Source organism: Melospiza melodia, chromosome 24 (genome assembly GCF_035770615.1).
Source record: "Melospiza melodia melodia isolate bMelMel2 chromosome 24, bMelMel2.pri, whole genome shotgun sequence".
Taxonomy (NCBI): Eukaryota; Metazoa; Chordata; class Aves; order Passeriformes; family Passerellidae; genus Melospiza; species Melospiza melodia.
In genome coordinates, this window is record NC_086217.1 from 5328763 (window position 1) to 5349973 (window position 21211).

The following is a 21211-nucleotide window of genomic DNA, read 5'->3' on the forward strand; positions in this document are numbered from 1 at the left end:
GGGACCCCTGTGAACACCACCACAGATTAATATTCAGATTTGCCAAAGAGAGGATTCTAAAATGTTTCTCTAAATTGAATAAAGTACACTTTTGCATGTCCCTTGTTGTCCACAAAACACATGCTCTGCATCAGTTCTAAAATATTTAAAAATAGAACTTATAGAAGTCTTTTTGTTATTTATACTGGAAATATCAAAGAGCACCAGTTAATTAACCTGACTGGCACTGAAGTAATGACAGCTCTGATGTCAATATCTGGGCACTCATCTTGGAATTTGCCTTTGTTTGGGTGCACCACAAACCATTCACATCATTCTGACAAAATCCCAGCAGTAATAACACTGGTGACAGGGGAACACACTCATTACAGTCCCTTAGAAAATCTCTGCAGCCTCAATTGCTCTGTGCAGGGCAACCCTACTCACTCTTATTAGAAAAGATAAAAAGAACTTTTTTTTAAACAAACTTACACAAATAATCTTATTTACCCCTTGAAAAATACATAAAGTAGCAAGTTACTGGAGTGGACACAGCATGAGCTTTTCAGATCTGCCCTTCCCACTGCTCTCCAAAAGCTCCAGAGCACTGTTCAGGAAACAATCTCACTCTCAGGCAAGAGCAGCTCTTGTATCAAGCTTTACTCAAGCTTCAGAAACAAAATACTTTCATCTGTTTGTTTCTTGTTCTGTACAAAAATCCAAGCCACGGCTAAAAGAAGTAAAACTGCTCCTGTGTCGCTTCAGAGATATGTTTGTGACCATATTAAAGTAGATTATAGGAAGTAGCACAACACAGCTGAGAAGATTAATTTAATTTAAAAACAAATTGCCTTTCTAACTCTTTCCACATGCTTCTCTTACACATTTCTTCTCACTCCCCAAGCTCCAGTTGGAAGAAGTGGACTGGACTGAAGTGTTCACACCAGCAGAGATGATGTGCAGAAATATCAGTGAGGGAAGAATTACAAAATCACAGAAGGTTGAAAAGGTTAATATCATTATCTATACAAAGAAAAAAGCTGAGGCAAACATCAAGAAAACGAATTCAATTCCCATTCTGTGAATAAGGAACAGAGTATAAAACTTCTTTAGTACAAAAATTCTTTACAGAGACAGATGTAGAAGGGAAAGCAGCTTGCTGGTGGAGAAAATGTTCCTGCTTGGATTCTGCAGGAGGTTAAACCAGATTACCATGGCCCCTCTAGCTTCACTCTGTGTGCCTCTGCATAAATAAATATAAACCCAGGAAAAGAAAAGTCACAAAGGAAGATAAGAAAGCTCAGCATGGCAACTGGGGCGTGACCCCACGGAGGCTTCAATAATTCAGATGTTTGTCAAGACTTCCTCAACATAAAAAGGTGGAATAGGAAACAAGTTTTGGTGCTGTGCTCCAGTACTCCAGGGAAGGGCAGCAAACAAAGGGAGGAGAGAATAAACAAAGTCACAAACTGCAAGTTTACACCTTTAAATGAATAAATTATATCTAAACACACAGACACAAACCCACTTCTGAGAATTCAAAATGTAACAACTATGACAGGCAAAAAAAAACCCCCAGACATGCTGCTTACAAAGGGCTTAAGAGGAAACACCAGGCAATGAAAATGCAGCCTGAATCCCAACAGAAACCTGTCCAAGTTTTATTTTGACTAGCAAAAAGTGGCTAAAGTAAGAATTAAAAATCATTAAACAGCAGCAGTAATTTTGAGATATTTTAAAGGAAGAATTAGTCTTACAGCAGACATAATTGGACAGAATCATCCAAACACTTATATTCAAAATACTATTTAAAATATGTTAGAAATATTAGAAAGTGGGTAAGGAGAGTTTATTTAAAATAATATTAAAAATATTATTTGAAATATAGTCAAAATATTAGAAACTGGGTAGGAAGAGTGTATTTAAAATAGTATTAAAAATGTGATTTAAAATATATTTAAAATATTAGAAACTGGGTAAGGAGAGTGTATTTAAAATCATATTAAAATATTATTTCAAATATATTCAAAATACTATTTAAAATAGTATTAAAAATGTGATTTAAAATATATTTAAAAATATTAGAAACTGGGTAAGGAGAGTGTATTTAAAATCATACTAAAATATTATTTAAAATATATTCAAAATACTATTTAAAATAATAGTAAAAATATTAGAAACTGGGTAAGGAGAATTTATTTTAAATTATATTAAAAATATTATTTCAAATATGGTAAAAATATTAGAAACTGGATAAGGAGAGTGTATTTAAAATAGTTTTAAAATGTGATTTAAAATATATTTTAAAATATTAGAAACTGGGTAAGGAGAGTGTATTTAAAATAATATTAAAATATTATTTAAAATATATTAAAAATATTAGAAACTGGGTAAGGAGAATGCATTTTAAATCCTATTAAAAATATTATTTCAAATATGGTAAAAATATTAGAAACTGGATAAGGAGAGTATATTTAAAATAGTATTTAAAATATTATTTTAAATATATTCAGAATATTGGAAACTGGGTAGGGAGAGTGTATTTAAAATAGTATTAAAAATGTGATTTAAAATATATTAAAAATATTTAAAATGTAGTAAAAATATTAGAAACTGGGTAAGGAGAATGTATTTTAAATCCTATTAAAAATATTATTTCAAATATAGTAAAAATATTAGAAACTGGGTAAGGAGAGTATATTTAAAATAGTATTTTAAATATTATTTTAAATATATTCAGAATATTGGAAACTGGGTAGGGAGAGTGTATTTAAAATAGTATTAAAAATGTGATTTAAAATATATTAAAAATATTTAAAATGTAGTAAAAATATTAGAAACTGAGTAAGGAAAGTGTATTTAAAATGATATTCAAAATATTATTTAAAATGTAGTAAGAATATTAGAAACTGGGTAGGGAGAGTGTATTTAAAATCATATTAAAATATTATTTAAAATACATTCAAAATATTAGAAACTGGGTAAGGAGAGTGTATTTAAAATCCTGTTAAAATCATATTTTCCTGAATCTGATTTTTCCCTGTGAGAGTGTTAGCGTTCAAAACCACATAATCACGGGGGATTATATGTGGTGCTTTTTATTAAGAGCTCTGGGAATCGGGGTATATTCAACCCAAATCTGACTCCGACCATGCATCCCAAATGATCATGGTTTATACTCTATCCTTACATAACTTTCATGTTAATTATTAAACTTATATTGTTCTATTGTATACATAAATTTAGCCCCTCTCTGAATTTCCAACATAGTTTCTCACTATTCTTCTTATGGTTATATAATAATTACATTTAATTACTAAACAATCATCACATCTAACAATTATATAATTTGTCATACTGCTTACGCAGGTGCAGTTGATCTGGGAAAGCACAAAGCCTAACATTTTAGATTCTATCTTTAACTTTTTCCAGGGTTCCACTATCAAGAGCAGTGAGGCCCTGGCACAGGTGCCCAGAGCAGCCCCTGGACCCTGGCAGTGCCCAAGGCCAGGCTGGGACAGGGGGACGTGTCCCTGCCATGGCAGGGGTGGCACTGGGTGGGATTTCAGCTCCCTCCCAGCCCAAACCATTCCATGACTCTCCCAATTTCCCAGAAGGACTGCTCAGCTCTTGTTTCCAACATCTTTCAGTTTTTACCCATTTATCCATCAATACAACATTACATTTTCTTCATGATCCTTTCCCTGAGGATTAAGAACTTCCTCACATTTCCAGATGATGAGACATGTGAGAAGGCTTGGCTCAGAGCCCACACCTCTCCACTGACATCAGATTTTTAACAGATTTATTTTATTGCTGTGAGAGAGAAGCAGCTTCCCCTCCCTCTCACTTACCTCCCCTTAAAAAAAAAAAAAGGACAAAATGAAGTTTCCCAAGTAACAGAGATATTTCTTGGTTTGTATTTTTTACACATTCACAAGGACAATAAATTCTTATTTTTGAAACCCTTCTTTTTTTGCTAATAAAAGTCCTCATTCAGCAGAGGCCCACAGGAGTGGCTCTGTTTACAAATACTCATTAAACAGTTCCTGTTCACACACAGAAACATTCTGAGAACAAAGATGGGGGAAACAAATTAATATGAATGTGCTCATTAAAGAGAAGTGGGATTCTTTCAAAATATTTTCTTTTAAAGAATATTATTCCAAGGACTACTTAAGACATTACATGGGTTTTTTGTCTATGTAAAACCAATCTTTACATTGCTGTGAACCACTGGAATTTACTTTCAGAAGGGAAACTTTTACAGTTCTACTATAGCAACTCTTTCCAGATGAAGACAAAACCAGTTCAAGAGTGGTGCTAGAAATAATTAAATACAAGGAAATGTATTCTGTATTACAAAGTCAAGAGTTACAGAAGTAATAATGAGAAGTAATAATGAGAAGTAATAATGAGAAGTAATAATGAGAAGTAATAATGAGAAGTAATAATGAGAAGTAATAATGAGAAGTAATAATGAGAAGTAATAATGAGAAGTAATAATGAGAAGTAATAATGAGAAGTAATAATGAGAATTAATAATGAGAATTAGCAGAAGTAATAATGAGAAATAACTATACAAATCAATTATTTTCCAAGTCTAACAGATGGAAAGAGTCTCCACCTCCTCACCTCAGCCCCCAAAAAATGCACTTATAATCTTGCCTTGGCAGTAAAAGAATGTAGAAAATAACAGGACACTGCTCACCCCTCCATCAGATCCTCCCAAGGACAGTCCCCTCTCTGCTATTCTGCAGGCAAAACAATAATCTCACATGAGAACTGGAGTTTTATTAATTTGTCCTTTAATGTCCTTATTTACACCATGTAACTGCCCAGAGAGTGGGATTTGATGCTTCAGGTAGAACCCAACTGAGTTAACAGCAGCTCCAATGTTTTGGAAACTGAACTTTCCAGCCTGTCATGAAAATGAAGGATTTGAGTTGCAGAATATTTCTGAGCTTGCAGCTCCATTCCACAAATCCCAAAAATACCCTAAAACCAGACCCTTCCCAGAGGACTGCTGGGGATTACCCAGACAGACACACAGCTGCAATAAGGCTCACACTGTTTTGTTCTGCATTTAAAACAAGTGAAAACTCTTTAAAACTAATTTAAAACAACTGAAAATCCTTTAAAACTTATTTGATTCATTTTCCTTTCTCTCTGTGAAGTGCTCGTGCCCCTCAGAGCCAGGCAGATTCTGTGTGAAAGAACCGCCCCCACTACTGTAAAAATGGAAAATGGCTTTAGTCACAGAAATTTCAGTTTTTAATCAGTCTAACCCATCCTGCTCCGCCCATCCTACCCCTCAGACTGGCACACTGTCATTGAAATCAGTGCTTTTAAAAGTTGGAGCTAAAAGAAGAATTACCTACGAATTCTTTCAGCTTCTTCCCTTGTGATGACAGCATCTGTCACACCTCTTCCACACTTCCTAGGAGTGCAACCTGCAACAAAGAGGAGGAAAAGAACCCATTGAAACCACTTCAGCCACCTGAAGGGCAGGTTTTTAAATGAGGCTTTGCAAAAAAGTCTTTCTTGAAGTCTCTCTTGAAGCACACAGCTTGGATATATAAGATTTTAAAAGCCTCCTAAAATTCACTGCTAAGAAATCTAACATTAAATTTTAAAAGCTCCTGGGAATAACAAGTCAGCAGCAGGAGTTCCAGGTGGAGAATATATGAAAGTTCTTGTAAGTCTGGTTGACAACAATCTTCAGGCAAGAAAAAGAAGAAATAAAATCAGTTCTGAGCCACCAGAGACCTTGGGATGTTACATCTGGCACTTTTCTGAGGAAGATCCATTTAGAGATGTAAAGCCCTAGGAGAGAGGGGCTGAGTGTGGTTTCTCAGTGCTCCTGAACTGTCACTTCAAGGATCATTTATTCATCAGAACACAAAATTCCTGGAAAGAAATTCATCAATTCACCCATGGAGGACAAAAGCATCACTGTGCTCTGATCAAAGGCAGCTCATAACAATCACCAGGCAGATGGGAGAAGTTTTGCCAGGAATTTTGCAGGAATTTTCCATTTCCTATTACTGGATATACCCCAGGTGGGCTGCAGGGAAAGCTGATTTTCAAGAGAGAAGAGTAAACTCAAAGGAGAAATTCAATACTCCAGGACAAACCTGGCTACTGAGAGCTTCCTTTCTACAACATTCTGCAAAGATTTCTGATTTCACACAAGATTTGCTCCTTTTTCAGCTGCAAATATCCATGCTTGGCAAAACCACAGGGTTACCTCAGGCAATTGTTACAGGTCTGGGGTCTCTGACAGAGAGCTGGAAGCAGGAGGTGCTGTGAAAGCAACAGCACAAACTCCCCCAAATGGAGAAAAAACTCCAACAAACAGAAAAATGTGGTCCAGCATAAAGTCAGTCAGGTACCAACAGTGCAGCACAAACAGTGGGTGAATCCTCAGGAAAAATCAGAAGTCTGTACGAAAATGATTTCAGCAGGAAGAAAAATCAGAACAGTCTGTCAGAAAATGGTTTCAGCAGTAAGAAAAGTGTCCTCTCTGTCTCAGAGACCACGGCACGTGTGAGCAAGGCATACCTGGAAAATCTCAGGAGAAATTCAGATTAGGACTGCAGCTACCTGGTAGCTTCCACAACTTTGTGCCCAGTAGACACAAAACCATCCCTTTATCTCAGTTATAACTCTTTATTTCAGTTCCTCTCAAAGTACTCAGAACAAAGAGATTTTCAGAGCTGTTTTATTTCCCCAGCTGCCAGTAACTCAAGATGAGCTTGGTTTGTTGAGTATCTCTAGAAAAAACATTATTTTTTTTGAGAAGTATGACATAAGGTAACCTGGTATGCCATTTTGCTCTTAATTTTCATTAAAGTTTATATTCTGAAAGAATTAATGGTTGCAATTCCCCTCTTGCAAAACAGAGTTTCCAGCTCAGCCCGTAGGAGCAGAATTGTCTGTGCTTGCTGAGATATTAATTGTTCTTGCTTGTTTTTTAAACATTGTTATGGTGTCCAGAGAAATTGTAAAAAGTGGGTGCTATAGAGTAAATATTTTTTTAGAGTAAAAAATATTATAGAGTAATATATAGAGTATAGAGTAAATGTAGAGTAAATATTTTTTCCTATAAATATTTTTTATATATAGAGTACATAAATATAGAGTAAATATTTTTTCCTCCTCTTGTAAAAAAAGAGGAGGAAAAACTGGCATGGTTTGAAACCTTGATCTGATCTGATCTGGTCCCTTGTCTGATAAGGCACCAACAGCTCTGGCTACCAGGTAAATCAAGGTAAAGAGAAACATACCAAAATATGTAAAACACGAGTAAAACACGAGTAAAACACGAGTAAAACACGAGTAAAACACGAGTAAAACACGAGTAAAACACGAGTAAAACACGAGTAAAACACGAGTAAAACACTGCCAATGGGCCCTGCTCCCATTCAGCACAAAACCCAGAATTTTCTTTGGTATGAAGTTTATTTACAGGCAGGCAGTGCTAAGGGAATAAATCCTGCTCTGACAGCAGCTACCAAATCACTTGAAGCAAACTGGAAGCTCAGTTGCACCAGGTTCAGCTGGAAGCAGGGACAGGTGCATAAATAAAAAGCTCATTTTAGCTGTGGAAACTTCACAGCTGAGCATCAGCCACCGAGTGGTGACAGGAATGTGCCTCCTCCTGACACACAGCCCACAGCTGAGGGTGCCAAACCAGGCCAAAGACTGAGAATGAGGAGCTATTGAGTGACACAAACCTATTTCCAAGTGCCTGAAGCTGCTGAGCTGATCCATAATCCACATTTTCTGCCTGGCTAGGCTGTGGGGAACACACAAAACTCCTCCACAGCTCATCACCACCCTCTCGTGGGAAAATGATCACAGCTCAGTTTTAATTAATCAAGTAACAGCTGGATCCTCAAAAGCACAGTCACAACAAAAAATAAAATAAAATAAAATAAAATAAAATAAAATAAAATAAAATAAAAACCCAAATCAATCACAGAACTTAAGCAGCAGCACCAAGCAAACACCTAATTAGAAAGGTGGAGGACAATTATCAATTATCCCCATACAAAGTCAAGAGGTGAGATCTCACAGCAGCACTTGCTGCTGCTCCCCAGACACCCCCAAAAATAAAGAATACATTCATTCCTGTTGCTGGAGAGATGTGCTTCAAATTCCTGCCTTCCTTACAGTGAAAAGAATAGGATGAAAAAGAAGGAATAAAAAGAAAACAATGAAAAGCATAAGTGGTGGGATGGCCCAGACCACAAGCTCAGAAAAATTGCTTTTGCAAACCTGGGAAGGGAAAAGTAAAGTTTTGTTGGTTTGGGGGGTTTCTTTTGGTAAGAAAACACTGCAGATGCAGAATCCAGAGACTTTTAGCCCCAGTTCAGTTATAACCAAATCACCAGCTGCAGTTTTCTCTGGCCTTGCACTATACAAATTCACCCAGCAGCAGTTTCCCCTTACTGTAACTATGAAAAACTAACACAGAACACCTATTCTCATGTTAAAAAAAAACCAAAACATTACCTTACCAAGACAATTTTTTGTTGGTAGCTTCCTGACATCAGTTTTCTTGGCCTAAATAACATTTGAGATGAATCCTCAAAAAAAAGATGCTACAGTAGCAGCACTGAGGAAAAACTATATAACCTCAGACTCCACATGAAATTTTCTTTTATGTTCTAAGTCTTTTTGACCAACAGCACCTGAAGAACATGGGGCTGCAAAGTGTCAAACACTTTCTATCAGAACTAGCACAGGAGAAAGAAGGACCTCCAAACATCATCTGGTTCAGCTTTTTGTGGTGCAGAGAGCCTGGATAAGATTATCCAGCACAGTGCTCAGCCACATCCTGGAAACCCTCAGCCAGAGGAGGTTGTTCCAGTGACTGAGTGTTCTGTCTGTAATTTCTTTTTATATCAAGATGAAATCTTGCCTAACGCAACCTGCACCCACTGTGCCTTGTCTGCCCTGTGCTGCTCCTGACAAAGGCAGAGCTTGTGTCCTCTGTAGCTTCCCTTTAAGCACTGGAATAATGAAATGTGCCCTCCCTGAGCCTTCTCCAGGTAAAAGGGGACTCAGCTCCCTGAGGTTTTCCTGATAGGATGGGTTCTCCAGCCCTTTGATCACCTTTGTTCTTCCTCAGCTCACAGCAGCTTCTTCCAGCCTCCCGCTTTGTGTCAGCATTTTCTCAGCCACATCATGAAGCAGATAAATGACCAATCTGGCTAAAAACTAACTCAGAAAATTTTGGTTTGGTTTTGTTTTGGATTCAACAGCTTATCAGCCAACACACAGCCAGACATACTGACAAAAACCAAGAGCAGAGCTGCTCTCTGGCAGCTGTACCAACTGAAAATGTTCATCACAACACACTCTGCAAATCTGAAAGAGAACATCAGCACTGCTCATCCATGGAAGCTGCAAGTCAAATTCTCACTGCTCTTTGTCAGAGAAGATTAAAATCTTCCCTGTCTCTTGAAGAACCAACCTCAACACTTCAAAGAAATAAGTGCCAGGGGGAACAGATACCAATTTGAAAACAGGCTCAGCAGAAAGACACAAAGACAGAAAAGTGCTCTGCAGGCACCCCCCAAAGCAGATACACAGACATCAGAATAAGTGACAAAAGCTGGCACTTGTCAGTCACCACACACTGGTGGCACAATGTCCTGCATCAGCGCCACCCCATGCTCTGTATGGAACAGAGTATGGAAACAAACCAGAAACAGACTTAGCAGGAAGTTTATTTCATAGAGCCTTTGCAAAGCAGCTTCAGAAGGGGGAAAAAACCTCTCAGAATCAAGTGGAAGCTCAGTTACACCAAGTTCAGCTGGAAGCAGGGAGTTGCACCAAGCTGGAAGCTCAGTTACACCCAGTTCAGCCGGCCCGAGGGGCACGAACGTTTGGGGCTTTCGGTAAGGGACAGTGACCAGGAGTTTGCTGCAAACACGGGAGTTTTTCAGCCCAGGTTTGGTGCCCCGGCCAAGCTGCTGCTGCCCCCCGAGCACGGCCAGCCCTGCCCAGGTACCTGCAAAGCGCTTGTGGCTCTCGTAGTCCTCGGAGCAGGGCACCTCCACGAACTTGTCCTGCAGAGTGTCACTGCGATGGGCCAGCACCTCGGTGACCCCGTCTGCGGGGATTCCACCCTCGGGGATCCCATCTGCGGGGATTCCACCCTCGGTGACCCCATCCTGGGTGCGGACGCGGCTCCAGACCACGAGGCCGCCGCCGGCCGCGGCGCAGAGGAAGAGGAGGAGGAGGATCGCTGCCTTCAGCCACCTTGCCCGGGGATCCTGCTGCGATCTGCCCTTCCTGGCGCTGCGAGGGAGCACAGAACGGGCACCGTGAGCGGGGAGGGACGGACCGGGCCGATACCGGGGAGCACCGGGCCCGCGGACCCCGGTTCGGAGCCGAACACACGCGTTACAAACACACACGGTTCTCTCCCGGGATCCCGGTTCGGAGCACACCACACGCGTTACACACACGGTTCTCTCCCGGGATCCCGGTTCGGAGCACACCACACGCGTTACAAACACGCGGATCGCTCCCGGGCCCGGCACTGCGCGATCGCCTCTCCATCGGGGCATCCCCGAAAGCCGCACCGCCGCTGGGCCTGGCGGTAAGAGGTGAGGGCCAGGGCCCCGCGCTGGTTGGTACCTGCTGTGCCGGCGGCTCCCGCGGCCCGGTCCCGGTCCCGGCCCGGCGCTGTCGGGGCCGCGGGGCAGCGCCCGCCGCTGCGGAGCCATCGCGCCTCCTCCGCCTCGAGCGATGCGCTCGGCGCGCCTCGCCCTGGCCTGCCGGCCTGCCTGACAGGGGAACGCGCTCGGCTGCCGAGAGAGAGTGGAAGGATCCAGCGCACAGCTGGGAGCGGCGGAGGGGCGGCACCGGGACAGGGGGACAAGGGGACAGCGCGACAACGGCACACCGGGACAGCAGGGCTCGCAGCCGGGACAGCGGGGCAGGGACGGCGGGGTGCGGCCGGGCGGCGTGAGCAGGGACGCCGCGGCGACAGGCCAAAGCAATCGAGGCCGGAGCATGTGGCGGCGCCTGGTGCACCTGGACCTGAAGGGCGCCGCGCCGCGCGCGCAGTACCTGGAGCAGGTGAGGGGGGAACGTGAAGGGGGTGAGGGATGAAACTGAGGGATGTCAGGGGTGAAACTGAAGGATGTGCCTGGGGCAGGTGAGGGGTGCACCTGAGGGAAGTGAGGGGTGCACCTGAGGGATGTGTCTGGAGCAGGTGAGGAGTGAACCTGATGGAGGTGAGGGTGAACCTGAGGGATGTGAGGGGTGAACCTGGAGCAGGCGAGGGATGTACCTGGCACAAATAATTGATTTATTGGGCTCAGGTGAGGGGTACACCTGTTATGGGTGAAGGATGTCCCTGGCACAGGTGAAGGATGTATTGGGCTCAGATAGGGATGTACTGGGCTCAAGTGAGGGATGTACCTGATATGGGTGAAGGATTTATTGGGCTCAGGTGAGGGATACACCTGCTGCAGGTGACAGTGGCACTGCCCACAGCCCAGCTGTATCCCCAGTGTCCCGTCCGTCTCTCCCTCAGGTGCTGCCGCTGCTCCGTGCCCTGGGTGCCACCGGGCTGCTGCTGGAATATGAGGACACCTTCCCGTACACGGGGCCGCTGGAGGTGCTGCAGGCCCCCCACGCCTACAGGTAGCTCTGGGTACCCTGCAGGCAGCTCTGGGTGCTGCAGGCAGCCCGGGCCGTGCACAGCAGGCACTGACAGTCGTTCTCCTGCAGCCCCCAGGAGCTCCAGGCGCTGCTGAGCTGGGCACGGGCACAGGGCCTGGACGTGGTGCCACTGGTGCAGAGCTTTGGGCACATGGAGGTGAGCTGGGTGAGAGGGGGTGTGCTGAGCCAGCAGTGCCTGGGGGGACAGCAGGGCTGGTGGGGCCTCAGTGTGCAGTAGGAATGGCATTGGCAGCAGGGCAGGGAGTGATCCTGCCCCTCTGCTCAGCCCTGGTGACATCTGGAGCAGTGTGTCCAGTTCTGGGCACAAACCATAGCCAGGAAGTTCCACCTGGACGTGAGGAAGAACTTCTTCCCTGTGCAGTGACCAGGCCCTGAGCAGGTTGGAATATCCCCAGTGAGAGAGAGACTCCACACCCACTCTGGACACAGCCCTGGCACTGCTCATCTGGTGGCACCAGATGAGCCACAGTGCTCCCTTCCAGCCTGACCCATTCTGGGATTCTCTGCTGGAATTTTCCAATCCAAGTCCCAGTGCTCTGGTTATCAGCTCTGCCAGCTGCAGGATTTGACATCAGGGTCTCACTGCAGTGACCTCCCCGTTTCCATCACCCACCCTGTGAGGTGCTCTGTGGTCAGAGACTCCCCCAGCAGCTTGGGGGGAGCCCCCAGGCTGTCCCTGGGTTCAGCAGGACACCCTGGGGACAGGAGGGCAGTGCTGTGCCTGCTGTGGTGGCTGTCCCCAGCTCCCCTTGCTTTCCCTGCAGTTTGTGCTGAAGCACAGGCAGTTTGCCCACCTGCGGGAGGTGAAGGAGCTGCCCAACGCCCTGAACCCGCACAAGGAGGAGTCGCTGGCGCTGGTCAAAGCCATGATTGACCAGGTCATGGCCCTGCACCAGGACCTGCAGTGGTTCCACATCGGATGTGATGAGGTGGGGCTTCTCTTCAGCTGGGAATGTTTCTTTTCTTTTGAGGAGTCATAGCAAGGGCTGAGGCTTTTGCATTTCAGTGGTGGCCAGGCCATGTTTGGGTGGGAGTTTGGGGGCAGAAAACACCACTTGAGCCAGTGTAGAAAAGCCTTTTTGCCAATTATTCCAATAGCACAAATTGTCATTTCCCTAGATAGGAATGTAATATCAAAGTATTGAAAGCAGCTTCTTGAAGCTAACAGTGTTGGGGTTTAGTGAGTGTTTGTAGTGAGATATCAATTAGAGCTGTTCATTAGAAATCCTGTAAGTTTGGTGTAAGATATTGGCTCATTTTTCTGGGCAAGTTACTCAAAGTAAACCCTTCTGTGGTTGGAAGTGTTGGGTTTTTACCTTGGTAGTTTGTCTCAGAGAAGCTTGAGTTTTTTTCCTTCTCATTCTCATAGTTTCTTAAAACCATGCTGATGGCACACAGATCCCTGGAATTCAGTATTAATTATCTGTACTGGTATTAGTTTAGCATTTTGTATTCTGTTGTGTTGAAACTGGTGGGAAGGCTGGACAGGGAGCTGTTATAAAGCAAAATAGTATTTATGTAGAATAAATAAAACCTGCTCTAAACTATCAAATTTTAATTCACTCTCTGAATGGGACCAAGTATGCTGGGACACCCTTAGACATGGCCCCAGGCTCCTTCTAGACTCACATTTGGATGATCTTCCCCAAGACAGGAACCTCATTTTATCCATCTCAGGTCCTGATGGATTTGAAGTGAATAAATGTGGTGAGAGCTATTTCTAGGACAAGCACTCCAAAGGCAAATATGGCATGTAGATATTTTAGTTTCTGTAGGAAAATCCCCTCAAGTGATGCATGTAATCATGGCCACAGTCTCCTGCAGACTGATGGAAATGCTGGCAGTGTTTTCAGCACTGAGAGGTGCTTTGGCATGTGTCCCCTCAGTGGGTCACATCTGGACAAAGGTTTGGAATGTTGTCCACCTCGCTTTCTCTATTTCTGTGGAAATAAAAATACAAATCAGGATGATTTGCTTGGTGTTTCAGGTCTACTACCTTGGTGAAGGAGAGGAGTCGAAGCAGTGGCTGCAGCAGCAGAACAACACCCCACAGAAGCTGTGCCTGTCCCACATCAAAGCAGTTGCCACTTGTTTGGCCTGGTCCTACCCCATGGTGACACCCATCGTGTGGGATGACATGCTCAGGGGCATAAGTGAGGAAACACTGGCAGGTGTGTGAGCAGGTTTGCACAGGTAAAAAAGATTGCTTGGCAGCTGAATGTCATGAAAACAACAAATCTGGCAAGAGCTGAGGTGTGGTTTGGCTAGAGAATAGAAGCACTCAGTCCTTGGCTGCCACAGAGGCCCTGTGGGAGTGTGGGTGAGTCTGAACAATTCAGTTTTCCATTACAAAATGCTCAATTCTATTTTCCTTATACATTAAAACAACAACCAACATTAAAACAACAACCTATTAACATCTGTGGTCCAAGTGCAAATCTCTGTGCCTCTCACCACCTTCTGATGTTCACTGCTGCCCTTTGCAGCACCTGATCCCAAGTGGTGCAAACTCAGAGAAGCTGCAGCCCTGTGAGCATCTTTGTGATCATGGTGCACATTGTGAGGAGTTTGATACTCCATTGTGGGCTAGCTCCAAGACCTTGACATCACAAGTCTTGTTTGTGGAAAAATATCAAAGCACTGCTGAAATTGGAGTAGTCTGAGCACAGATGGAGCTCCAGCATTTTCAGAGCCACCTTACATGGCTGCTGTAAATAAATTTAGATGGTAACAGGAAGAGCTGTGCAGCTCATCCAACAGTGACTGACCTGTTCAAGGCTTTGATAGAGGGAAATCATCCCCAAAAATGCAGGTGGGACCCATGGGGTTTCCACAAGAGCAGGACAGCACTCTAAGTGCACTGCCACAAAGACACACATTGAAATGTGATGGGGTTAAAATACTGAATTTCTGCACAATTTACTGCAGTTTCTCTAAGGGTCAGTTTTATATGTTTAAAACTAGCTGAGGAGTTGATTATGAAAGGAGTTAAAGCTAAATTTGTATCTTTAGTTGTTCTTGAAAGGCACTCTGTAAGTGGAAGGGTAAATGTTACATTTGAATTCAGGTAAATCTCTTGTGGCTCTGCCAGTGGAATCCAGCTGGTACAGAGAGATGCAAAGAGCTAAAAACGAGGTGGGCTTGGGGTGAGTGGGGTCTCTGGTGAATTGTCACTGCTCCTCCACGTTCATGGTTTCACCATGCCTGAGGACAGTGGGCATGTGCCAAACCCTGCCCAGGGGCACTGCAGCTGTGAGTGACAGCCCTGGCTGTTGTCACCTGTGCTGAGTTCCCATTTAAGCAGCTTTTCTCCATGGTTTAGCAGAGCTCTGTTCCTTTCAGAGTCCGGGGTCCCACAGCTGGTGCAGCCCATGATCTGGGACTATGCAACAGACATCAACGTGGAGGGCAAAGGTTTGTATTCTCTGCTGAGCTGTGTAGAAGTAAAATTCTGCCACTAAAACCTACCTTAGCTGCACACCAAAACATCTGGTTTTGTGAAATGGTTTTTTATTGCTTTCATAGCATAAAGACAGCCCTTGTTTGATTCACATCATAGTTACTATTACTTATTTTCTTTTTCTATTTGTGTTTCCCCTATGACTTGCATTGTAGGCTGCTTAATTCTTTTCAGCAGAGCTTTGGAATCACTGATAGGAGATTCAGAGGTTTTCCACAAGCACTGTTACATTAATTCTCCTTGCATTAACACCAGTTGGAGCACATAACTCTGTATTGAACAGCTCTGCAAAAGAAGCTTCAGGGCTTCATACATCTATAGAATTCAGAGGGAAGCTCCTAAAGGCCCCTGTCAGGCATCTAACATTCATGCAAATATTTCTTTTTGCCAGAACCATCAGCTCTCAGATGTTGTCCATGCTTGTTATAACTCACAGCTCTTAGCATGCCAGCAATACTAGGTACTGGAGTACATAACTGGCACATGGAAATAGGGGGACACCTCTCGGGGTCTTTTGGGTTCCTTGACCCCAAGAATGTTAAAAGTCTCTTTTCCCAGCCCAGCTCTCAAAGAATGAGTTGGAGCTCTTCAATTCTTGGTCTCAAGGTTGTTTATTGCATTTTATCTATAAAATTCTTTCTCCTGCCCTGCCAAGGTCCATCCAGCAGGACAGTTCCAGGCACTCTGCCTGCCCACAGGGCAGTGTTATGGCTTTATACTAAAAACTACCTGTACAATGTTTACAATTACTTTCCAATACCTCTCACCTATGTTAGACAGTGAGCTTCCACTCTAAACCAATCTGAAAGTGCCACCATCACAGCAGAAGATGGAGGCCAGGAAGAAGAAGGAGAAAGCTGGACATGCCCAGTTCCCTCTGTCTTGCCCCCTGAACCCCCATTCTAAAAACCCCAAAATCTACTTTTCCACCCTGTGATAACTTCACTATTCTACCTAAACTGTTGTAGCTTGCTGATCCTCATATAAGGTTGGTAATTTGCTCCATGGGTCATAATCAAACCCCCAGGTGTTCTGGGCTCTGTGCCAGGGTCTCTGAGCCCCCTGGCAGGGCCCTGCCCATCCTGGCCAGCCAGAGGGATGTCCTGGGTTCCCACAGGAGCCACTCAAAGGCTGCTCACAGAGGGTGTCAATCCCCATCCTTGCTGATGCTCCAGGCCTGGGAAGGCTCAGCAACCTGGAGCTGTTTCCCTTCACTGCAGCCTTGCAGTCAGGGCTGGAAGTGGAGGAAGCTCATCCTGTGTGTGCCCTTTGTGTGTCCCTGCAGTGCAGCTCATCGAGAAGTACCGCAGGTGTGGCTTCTCCAAGGTGTGGTTTGCAAGTGCCTTCAAGGGAGCCACGGGAGCAAACCAGTCCCTGACCCTGATTGGGCACCACCTGAGGAACCAGCTGGAGTGGCTGCAGGTGGCCCAGAGGAGCCCTGCTGATGTCCTGGAAGGGATTGCACTGACTGGCTGGCAGAGGTGAGGAGCAGCCCTTGTGTGCCTCCAGGAGTCACAGATAACCCAACTTCCACCCCAAAGCTCCCTCAGAGGTGCAGGGAAGCTGAGGGTTTGGAAGGGAATTTTGCCCCCCTGCAATTCTTCTGTCCCCAGACTGTGAAGGGTGCATCTCAGCTGTACAGCACTGAGCAGCAGGAACAATGGCTTTGGGGACACCACCCCAGCAGATTGGGTTGGAAGGCTTGAATGGATTTTGTGCCACCTTGAACTGCTCACAGACACTGGAGTTCATGCATGCTGTGTCTATCTGAATGTCTGATGGGAACTCAAAAACTGTGAAATCACATCAGAGATGAGAATTTGTTAAAGTTATGAAGGAGTAAAACATTTTTATGCAGTCAAGAGTAGGGAATATCAGAGAACTGATGTCCAATTTCTGACCCTAACTTGCCTTGAGAATTTGGTTTTCCTCTGTTCTTACTGGCTAAACAGAATTACTTCACATTTCAGAGATAAGTGATGTCTTCTCTGAGACAGAAACTGATGTTTCTAAAGCTCTTTGAATTTTGGTGATTGAAATATTAAACCCTCCCATTTGGTGTGTCTGCTCTGACAGTAAAATGTGTGATTCATGGATGTTTTCTGACACAGGTATGATCACTTTGCTGTTCTGTGTGAGCTTCTCCCTGTGGCCATTCCATCCCTGGCTGTGTGTCTGCAGGCACTAAAGAATGGTACAATGACAACTTTATTCTCTCTCAGACAATGCCTAGCACAGGAGTGAAGTGACTTTACCCTAAGATTAGCACAGGATTGTTATATTTTGAGGTGGTTTGCTGAATTGGTCATGGCCTGAATTATGAACAATAAATTAGAATTTGCAGTATGGGAGCAGAGAAGCCTTTTGGCCTAAGTATTTAAAAATAGCCATTGTATCCCCTTCATTTATTGTGAACTAACACACAAATGGTCAAAAACTTCATGCTTATATTAAAAATAAATTTAAGATGCAGAATTGCTCTTCAAACTTACCTGAAACAATAGTGATATATAAATGAGCCTAATTTAGTTTAATTTAGAACGTGCTCATGTGTAAAAGTTGTTTTAAGTAATTGTTTTTCTTAAAATGGATCTATGGAGGACATTGTAAAATACTTCCTGTAGTTTCTGCTTTCTTTACAGGCAGTTGCCAACAATATTTTTCTTATTTTCAAAATAAAGCCCCACAATGCACTGATTTTTAATTAAGCCACTAGAAATATTCAGCACCCTGAACAGAAAGCTCAGAGCTAGAAAGTGCTCACCTTGCACAAGACAACTGTGTGAAAGACACTGAGCTCCTCCTCCCACCCACAAATGTTTTTTCCTTCTTTTATTTCCATTTCACCTTTTAAAAAATTCTCCACCAAAGGGGAGCTACTAAGCCAAGGCAGAACACTGCAGAAAATCCCTCTTGTATGAACATTTTGGTTCTTTAGGCTCCTTTCCTCATTTCCACTGTCTTCTGCCAGGTGGCTTCTCTGAAAAGGTTAAAGAAAATGTGGAAAACATCCTGGGAATGCCTAACCTGGAAATTGAAACTTTCATGAGGTAACAACATTCCAGCTGCAGAACTCAGCTGCTTCTCCTTGTGTGGTGAGTTCAGAAAGTAACAGATCCTCTTTGGACAGCCCAGGTCTGGGGACCTTTCCTGGGAGCAGTGTCCTCACCCTTGTGACACAAATCAGTTTCCACCTCAAGTCATCAGTGGATGAACTTCTCGAAAGGAACAGGTAATGAAGTTTCTGTTTGATTCTCTGGCTGGCTGCAGCACTGTTGGAGCTGTATCCTCTCAAAGTGGGGCACAACTCCAGAAAAGTGATTTAAATATCAAGCTGTGCATTTCAGGTGTCACTGACACCTCAGCAGAACATAATATTTACATCAAAATTTAAAATATTTTAGTGAAGTTCCTAAATACTGTATGCTGCCTTATTTGAAGCATATAGTTCTTTCCCTAATTACATTTTACTGCTGTTTAAAGTTAAAATGAACATTTTGAATGGTGTAGTTAAAAAAGAAAGGAGCTTGAAATGAAACTTTGAAACTTACACTGCAGCAGATAATCAGGAGCACTTTCACAAGGTAATTCCAAAGATCTAGAGCCTGAAATAAATTTACTCCTCAAGCATCACCTCTGTGCAGAGTTCAGCTGCAGCCTCCCCAGCAGTGACAAACAGAGGTTGCTGCTGTTCCATCACTGCTCCCACCACCCTCCATTTTCAGATATTCCACAGGCTGGTTCAGCCCCTACCACAGGAAAAGGAAGATTATTCATCCCATCATAGTGCACCACCTCCAGCCAGATGCAGTCAGGTAACAGCCCTTGTTTTGCACTCCAGGGGAAATAAAGTCTGAGATATTCTGGGCATTCAGGTACAGAGAGCTGTGAGCCCTTACCTCTGCTAAAATTATCTCAGAAACATCAGTGGGAATCAAAGTATCCATAATCTGTTTTTATACAACATGTTTGGGTTGGAACTAGATGATCTTCACAGTTCCCTTCCAACACAAACCATTCTATGGTTCTAATTTTATCTTTGCCTTCTGTTGAATGAATTCTTTGAGAACAAGTACAAAATTGGAATCCAGAAGCTTCTCCCTTGTTATTCCTGTAACAAGGATTCACAGGAGTTACAGCCCTGCTGCACCTTCAGCAGTGGCTCAAGGGCTTGGAATAAAGGCAGGCCCTTCCCCTTGTCACCATGGGCTTTTCAGAACTTGTCCTAGACATTCTGCCAATTCATGCTAAAAGGTTCATTTATAATTTTATTTGCTGTGTTAAGATGAACATCCACTCCAGCCTCATCTCCCTTTCTGATAAAACCCAGAATTAAATTCCCAACAAGTCTCACAGTGGGTTTCAGTTACACTTAAAATGTGCAAAGTGTTTTTCTGAGCTCACTTTTTGGTACTTTAAAAGTCTTGGCATGAGGAAAGTGCCAAAATTAATGGAATTAAACTGAAACAGCATCAAGCTTTTGCCATCTGAACCAAATCAAGTCCTTTGGGCTCTTGTAATAGAAGCTTCTTTTCCTGTCAAGTGGTTTTAAGGACAGTTTTCCCTTCCAAAGGCAGTAAGCCAACCCTCCCCTGGGGCAGAGCTCACCTGCCAAAGTCATTATTTCTTCTTTTCACTTCTGCTCAGGCTCTTCTCCAAGTGGAGTGCTGTGGTGCAAGACCTGCAAGCAGCCATGGAGCAAGTTTTCCCCAGGTGTGCTATAGAGGAATGGATGGAGGAGAATGTCCACCCCCACCTACAGAAGCTGCAGGAAGTGGTGGAGGATTTAGATGAAGCAATAAGAGCACAAAATTAGAGACATTTCAATTAGTCTGACTCATTCCCTGGGAAAACATGGCTAGTGAAAATCAGCACCTAGCCTTGAGCTGGAGTTTGTCATCTTGAGAGTGTGGTTAAACAAAAGTGACCTGAAGGCATGAAGGAATTTATTAGCATAAAACACTTCAGCTCAATTTTCTTGTCTTAACACGTGCTGAGCCTTAACTCACCTGTCAGTCAGGTTTGCTGCCCTGTGAGTCACAGCAGGAAAAAACCCAGGTCCTTCCAAATTCAGCATTTGAAACAACAGACTCTTACATAACAATGACCTGGGAGAGTTCTACTCTAATATTTAGGATATTTTAAAAATGCTTGGGTCATTTTGTTCTGTACCAAAAGTGCTTCACACGCCAGCTGTGCTCTGAGTTGTGTCCCACCATTCATTCATTCTCTCAGAGGAATCAGGAGCTGCTGAGGCAGGGACACCTGGGCTTGGAGGGAAAATGCCTTAGCACACATTGGGCTGCTTCACTTTCTGCCACAGCACCCAAGCTCAGCCCCATCCCCACAGAAAAGACCTGCTGGGCTCAGTAAAACCCCAAACTGCAACCTGCACTTCCCAGCTTTGTCCCAGTTTGAGCCATGACTAAAGCTACTAAATCTAAGGAAAAAATGCTGGTTTATTCTGCTTTAATGTCAAACTTGTCACAATGTATAGAGATATATTTTGGGGACTTTTGGTGATTATCCTAATTCTCTCTTGTTAAGTATGTTACTTCACCCTGTATATTCAAAATATTTATTTCTGTGCTTCATTTATACCTTTCTTTAAATTTTTTTGGGAGCACTGGTATTGAAATTTTCTTGGAACAAATTTTAACATACAAAAAGTAAAACTACAGCATAAGACAAGGTTCAGGTGACTCAATGAGAGCCTCAGGAACCAGGCCCACATGCAAATCTTTATTTAAAAAAAACTAATTGCTGTGTATACCTGTCACAAAGCTTGAACCAAACAAGATCTTAATTTATTTTACTTGAATAAAACCTTTGATACTCAAAGTGTTTGTGGAAGGGTGTTGCTTTTTGTGTGTGTAGCATGTTGGTTTGGTTTAAAGGAGAGAAAATGAAAATATTCACCAATAGAGAGTTGGATCTATCAATCTCTATTATATGGAATAATAGAAAATGGAATTAAAAGCTGGACTGCTGCAGAAGTGTCAGCAGGGTCACTTCTAAGCAGGTATTTGGGCTTCTTCTATTCTGTCCTCCCCTTCATTAACT

General features: G+C 43.3%; 2 protein-coding genes across 4 annotated transcripts in view; one reads left to right on the top strand and one right to left on the bottom strand.

The window, feature by feature from the left end:
- Positions 1–10724, bottom strand: part of OGFOD3 (2-oxoglutarate and iron dependent oxygenase domain containing 3) — a 35201-nt gene extending 24477 nt beyond the window's left edge. For both annotated transcript variants that reach the window (XM_063176063.1, XM_063176062.1), the window contains exons 1-4: positions 10636–10724; positions 10004–10293; positions 5357–5432; positions 4691–4733 (exon numbers count right to left, since the gene is read on the bottom strand). In XM_063176063.1, the coding sequence (XP_063032133.1) occupies positions 4691–4733; positions 5357–5432; positions 10004–10293; positions 10636–10724 (498 nt within the window). The remainder of the gene's footprint in view (positions 1–4690; positions 4734–5356; positions 5433–10003; positions 10294–10635) is intronic.
- A 79-nt stretch (positions 10725–10803) lies between these two features.
- HEXD (hexosaminidase D) lies at positions 10804–20989 on the top strand. Of its 2 annotated transcripts, XM_063175733.1 has the most exons (12): positions 10809–11079; positions 11540–11649; positions 11737–11824; positions 12453–12617; positions 13676–13859; positions 15031–15102; positions 16434–16629; positions 17260–17342; positions 18120–18198; positions 18279–18380; positions 18874–18963; positions 19796–20989. In XM_063175733.1, exons 1-12 carry the CDS (start codon positions 11014–11016, stop codon positions 19962–19964), a joined length of 1404 nt encoding a protein of 467 aa, XP_063031803.1. In that variant the 5' UTR covers positions 10809–11013; the 3' UTR covers positions 19965–20989. The 2 variants fall into 2 exon arrangements, with proteins under 2 accessions (XP_063031804.1, XP_063031803.1); XM_063175734.1 differs by lacking the exon at positions 18874–18963 and having other exon boundaries at positions 10804–11079.
- Positions 20990–21211: the final 222 nt, after the last annotated feature.